The sequence below is a fragment of the Zingiber officinale genome, chromosome 4A (genome assembly GCF_018446385.1).
Source record: "Zingiber officinale cultivar Zhangliang chromosome 4A, Zo_v1.1, whole genome shotgun sequence".
NCBI classification, from domain to species: Eukaryota; Viridiplantae; Streptophyta; class Magnoliopsida; order Zingiberales; family Zingiberaceae; genus Zingiber; species Zingiber officinale.
Genome location: NC_055992.1, coordinates 80,413,500 through 80,419,499, shown reverse-complemented (window position 1 = coordinate 80,419,499; position 6,000 = coordinate 80,413,500). Strand labels below are relative to the sequence as shown.

The 6,000-nt window shown below is 38.9% G+C and overlaps 1 protein-coding gene across 2 annotated transcripts in view; it reads left to right on the top strand.

The window, feature by feature from the left end:
- The first annotated feature begins 244 nt into the window (after positions 1-244).
- LOC121970021 (serine/threonine-protein kinase 26-like) overlaps positions 245-6,000 on the top strand; it is a 73,561-nt gene continuing 67,805 nt past the window's right edge. The window contains exon 1 of one of the 2 annotated variants that reach the window (XM_042520407.1): positions 245-703. In XM_042520407.1, coding sequence (XP_042376341.1) covers positions 530-703 — 174 coding nt within the window. In that variant the 5' untranslated portion in view covers positions 245-529. The remainder of the gene's footprint in view (positions 704-6,000) is intronic. The other variant, XM_042520408.1, reaches the window with a different exon arrangement.

Genomic DNA, 6,000 nt, shown 5'->3' with positions numbered 1-6,000 from the left:
TCGCGTTAATTTCACTATACCTGATACTGCAAAGCGGGTCCAGCAGCAATAATGCCAGGAGGCGAGTGACTCGGGTTCATTTCTCCGAATGAAAAACACTCAGGTCTACCAAAAAAAGCATTGACTGCCCGCTTCCAAACTTTTCGGGACCACTACATCCACCACGGCTAAACAGGGTAGACGAAAAGGGGTAAAGAAAGAGGACGAACTTTGGCATCGATGGGGAAGAACGGGGTCGGTGAAACCCGACCCGAAACCTTCCTGCTGCTTTCGCGTGGCCTCTTTTGGGCTTCCCTTCCGCCGTCGCGCGGGTGCTACGGACCACAACCCGCTGCCCATCGCCACGTCAGCTCTCGCCATTTCCCACCGCGCTCACCTCTCTCTCTCTCTCCCCCACACGCTCTCGATCAGTCCGCTTCCCCTTTCGTCATCTTGTCTGCATCTTCGGTTTTTCGCCCTCTCTCTGCTTCTTTTGTAACGGCAGTCAACGGAGGCGAGAAGCGGGCGAAAGGAGGTCGATCGGGGGAGGATGGGGAGGAACGGGAGCGTGAGGCGGAGCTACTCGGTGTCGCCGAACGACTACAAACTGCTGGAGGAGGTCGGATACGGGGCCAGCGCAACTGTCTACCGGGCGAATCACCTTCCCACCAACGAGTTCGTCGCCGTCAAGCGCCTGGATCTCGATCGCTGCAACAGTAACCTCGTGAGTTATCCGCTCTCTTTGTTTACCAGGATCAACCTTTGTTTCTCACTGAGGTCCAGTGCCAGGAATTGATTCTCGAGAGCAAATTGGATCGAGGCAATCGGGAAGGTGGCCTTAGGCAATCTGAGATCCTTTTGGAACTTTATGCTTTGTTGCTAGTCAAAGTTCATCCTTGATTTTTTAGATGGTATTATAGCCGAACTATGAACACCTTAATGCTCTTTCTAAAAAGTGCAACTTGCGCTTCTTAGACAGTGCGGAAGGAATTTTACTGCCAGGGTTTCGAAAAGGGTCAATAGAGTGTTGGCAGTTGGAAATTTAAGGATATTTTTTTGAAGTAGTAACGAGTTTCCATATTCAGAATTCATTTTGGTCTATGCTTCCTTTCTCAGTTTGACTACTGACCATATACTTTAGGAAACATTTTTAGAGCTTGTTTGTCTGAGTTTGCATAGATCTATTCAACATTTTCTTCATGTATATTTTTGTTCGGATTTCAATTTTGAGAGATGGATCTCAACCATTTTTCATTTCACAACTATTGTGTGTCCTTGATACAATATTTCCAACTGATGGAATTATTGTTTCCCGTGACTGGTGGCGTTTACGATGCATATTTACAATTCAAATTGCAAAATTATGTTTTCCACTTTTCTTGCTTACCACGTCATATCTTATTCTCCTAGTCCTAGTGATTGAATGAATAGCTGTCACACTCCACACGAGCTACGCTTGTCACGAAACTAGCTTTGCTTGCCGCGAGTATATTGCAATAATGTGTACAATATAAATAAAAGATAACTAAACTAACTAAATGCATACTTATGAAGAAATTCCACTAGTGCTAAGTACTCATCGCAACAATATAACCTGAAGGTTAAAAATTCCCAAAGTGAGCATAAAATGCAAAATGGGTATATGAAAGAAGTGCATGATATAAAATATCTCGTAAAAGAATCCAACAAATAACAACTAATTAAGGTTATTATTCTCTACCAATTTAACCTCATTAATCTCTCAGCACACATTTTTCTCTTAGTCGACTTTATCATTTCTCATGTTTCCTCTTTTACACTCTTTCAAATATTTCGTTTTCTCAGGGAATCAAACACACGCACATTATATAAGGACAAATAACTCGCAATTTGCTCAATAAAGGATGCATCATTTATCATAAATATATATATAAATATATAGAGTGAACAACCTGCAATCCACCCATCAAAAGATGTGTCGTTTATGTAATGGTGAACGACTTGCAATCTAAGATAAGTGTGAACGACCCACAATCTATTCTATATAAGATGCATTGTATATAAGAGTAAATAACCCGCAATTCACTCTCAATAAAATGCATATGTGTATGCACATATACACACGTGTAGGGTGAACGAGTAGCAATCCACTTGAAATGCACCTCACATAAGAATGTGATGAATGATTTGCAATCTATCCGGTGAGTAATACATCTCTTGTAATATGACTAAAGCATATGAACATGCCAAAAGACTAAAGATCCCTTTTTTAGGCGTGGGGCATATGTCTTATAATGTAAGTAATTCATTTGTTTTATTAATTCAAATAAGTCGTCATGCAACTCCTTCAAAGTGTAGCTGAATCTATAATATTACAAGTAGTCACACAACTCTCTCAGAGGGCGGAGAGCTGAAGCTCTATACCACGAGTAGTCATGTAACTCTTCCGGAGGATGGAGTTGCAACTCTATGGTGTAAGTGTTGATTTATTATAAATAATTTTGCAACTTCTTGAGAGTGTAGAGCAGAAGCTTTCTTATATAATTTATTTATTATTTGATTTGTTTTGCATAATTTGTGTAATTTAGCTCATCGTAATTCTCATGGTACTTTGAATTCTTTTAAGGGGATTACTATATGTTTCCCTACTTTTTTTTTTTTAATTTATAGTTATTTGATGATAAACAAATCAATAAGTATCAATAGAGAATAAACATGATAGCTAAACAATTAAATAATTCTATTTCTAACAACTGCATAACCCTACCATCTACTTTCATAAGTTTAAGCATGCACAAGATAAATGTTCTAAAACAAGTAAGAAAACACCACCTCAAATAAAGAAATCCCACTGCATGTAATTACTGTAAACACACCAGATACACAAGATGTGAGTGAGAATAAATGACAATTAAAATTATATACTAAGAATGAATTATCACAACAAATCAACTTACTTTCCAACTCATATCAAGAGAGATACTATTTGAAACCACATCCTTGGGAATCACAATCCCAACCTTGTAAATTCAAGCATTTGGGGCTAAAAGAGGGCCTTAGGAAATGACTGTAGTTGCTGCCCAAAATGAATATCTATTAGGAAACTTGTTATGGCCTTTGGATATGGATTGCGTAATGGGACAATTTACCGGCTGATCGGTGGAATCAATTTTTGTCTTATTGGTTTTACGACCTTGATGGCCAATGGTGGTAGGGATAATTTGAGGCTAGTTGGAATTAGAAAACCTCTCAATCTAAGAGGTTTGATTGTTTTTTGTAAACTCAGTCATAATCTTTATTGCATTATTCTAGTCATTTAAATACAACTACTGACGTTCTTTCCGAAGAAAGGAAGAAAACAAACACTGAATAAGAAAGGTTTTATTCTTATCAAAAATAAAGATACTAGACTCAATCATACTAAAAATAGAAGATAATCAATTTAAATAAAAATCAATTACTATAGATAATCAATTCTCTTGATATGCACCATTCTTTCTAAATCTGTCATGCACAAGGTTTAAAATTTCGACTCGTGCCGAGGTTTCGGTCCTGTACCGGAACAATACAGTTTTGGTACTATATCATGCCATGTCGATATAGTTTCGGTATTTTTTAAATATAAAATATATTAATTAAAAACTAAAATATTTAACATAAATATTTAAAAAATAAACAAAATAAAAAATAATCTTTTAAAAAAGGAAAAGATATGAAAATAGATAAATAAATAAATAAAATTTTTATTATAATTTATAAAGTCTCTTTAGATTATCTCCACCATAACTAGGAGTTGATTAAAAAAATTAACCTAAATTTAATTTAAAAAAAATCTGAAATCCGACACCACTCGCGAGCCCGCACGACTTCGGTGCTGTCGCAGGGTTGCACGATCAGCCATGGCCGCGGGGATTGCATGACTCCTTCGGCGCGACCACGTTGGTCGTGCGACCCCTCTGCAGTGAGCACGATGTCTCCATGGCGGCAGCGGAAGGGTTATGCGACCTCTCCACTACTGTTGCAGGGTCGAGCGACCCCTCTGCTGTGACCACGGGGTCGTGCAACATGTCGCACTTGTCGTGGGTCTGGTGCCGGGGTTGTGTTGGTACCGGTCGCCGAGTGGAATGAGACGTTTCGCCAGTTTCGCCACGATACTTTAAACCATGGTCATGCGTGTATCTCTTGTATTTGATGAGCTCCAGATTCTCTTTTGTTGCATGAGCTTGTCCATGATCCATAACATCACTCCTCCTCCTCCCTTGAAAAACGTGTTTGTCCACAAATACGAATGATGGGTAATGCTCCACGATAGCTACCCATGAATTCGCATGGTTTGAGGAGCGTGGGTGCCTGTGATTGCATCGAGGGAAATTTCGACATCCTTGACGTGGTCTTGTTCATCATACTCTTCTAATCTCTCAAGCCAGAAAAGACATTGTAATGGTGATTGGGAATGTAAAGTTCATTGCAATTAAAACAAAGGCCTTTGACACGTTGTTCTTCCATTTTTTCTCGATTTAATCGTTTGATAAATGATTGCTTCGGTGGCTAGATGGAGCACGTCACGGTGTGATGGTAGATTTAGATTGTTTAGAGTGGTGTTCATAAAGACGGGCAAAACTCATAACCGACGTGAGATCTTTTGGGTGGTGAAGCTCGACTTCCACATCGATGTGATCTTGGAGGCCACTAATGAATATTTAAACTTCTTGTTCTGATGTTAAGGAACTCACTCGTGCAACCAATTGTTCAAACTTTCGTTGAACTTGATTGTTGAAGTTTGGCAAGCTCGCCCAATTTATTGTTGCGAATGGGTAACCTAAACCTCATATTACATTGATCTTTAAATTCCTCTTAATCACGTTCTAATTTGATGAACCATAATTGACCATCTCTCTTAAGATGGAACGAGGCTAGACCAACCTTTTCTTTTTTCGGAATGCGCTGATGGCGAAAAAAATGGTCACATCAATTGAGCCATCCCAAAGGATCCGACTCCCCATCATAACGTGGGAAATCCAATTTCGAATATTGTGGCATATATGAAGATCTCTCCTCATAACACGGTACCCTTTCGAGCAGTGCCCTTGGGGTCAGGATGGTTGTTGCTCTCTTCACTTGGATGACTATTGTGCGAGTGTAGCTTAGAGAAACCTTTGGACAATTCCCGTCTTTCATTGGCAGCTTTGTCCTCTTGATAAATTTTGAGAAAAGCATAGCGTTGTTGAAGTGCTTGTGAGTCACCTATTACGACGAGCTCTGATACCAATTTGTTATGTCCCTTGGATATGGATCGCATAATGGGACGGCTTACCGATTGATCAGTGGAATCAATCTTTGTCTTCTTGGTTTTACAACCTTGACAACTTATGGTGGTAGGGATAATTTGAGGCTCATTGGGATTAGAGAACCTCTCGATCAAGAGGGTTTGATTTCTTTTTGAAAACTCACTTGTAATCTTTATTGCATTATTCTAGCTATTTAAATACAACTGCTAATGTTCCTTCTTGACAAAGGAAGAAAACATTAGATCAATCACTAATGTGGAAACCTCAAGGTTCCAATGCACAACAAAATACATGACAATGGCCAAAGAAACCTTACTACGAAGAGATTAATTAGCAACTTTAACATGAATAGTCAAATAATCATCAAAGAAGCTAAATCTAAGGACCACGTAGCAGAGGATTGAATAGAGGTATAAATAGTCAAACAGGATTAACTTTGAAACTTTATCAATGCCTATTACTCCATTATGTTCTCCTAGTCAAGTATAGATGCCTTTGGCACTATCCTACTTGGCACCTAGTATTTGTTAAAGCTAAATTGTTTAAATTCGTAGAGCTATTGTTATATTATTGAAAATTCCAAAGGACCTATTTTGTAATTTTTATAATGTTGGGAACTTTTCACATAAGTACAACTTAATAACCCAACCCTTATTTTCAATCTCCTCGGTGTGTGTCATCTTCACACCCCAAATCCTAATTTTTTTCTCCACGTGGCATTGTCTTTGACATGGCCCCGCACAATCGCCACTCC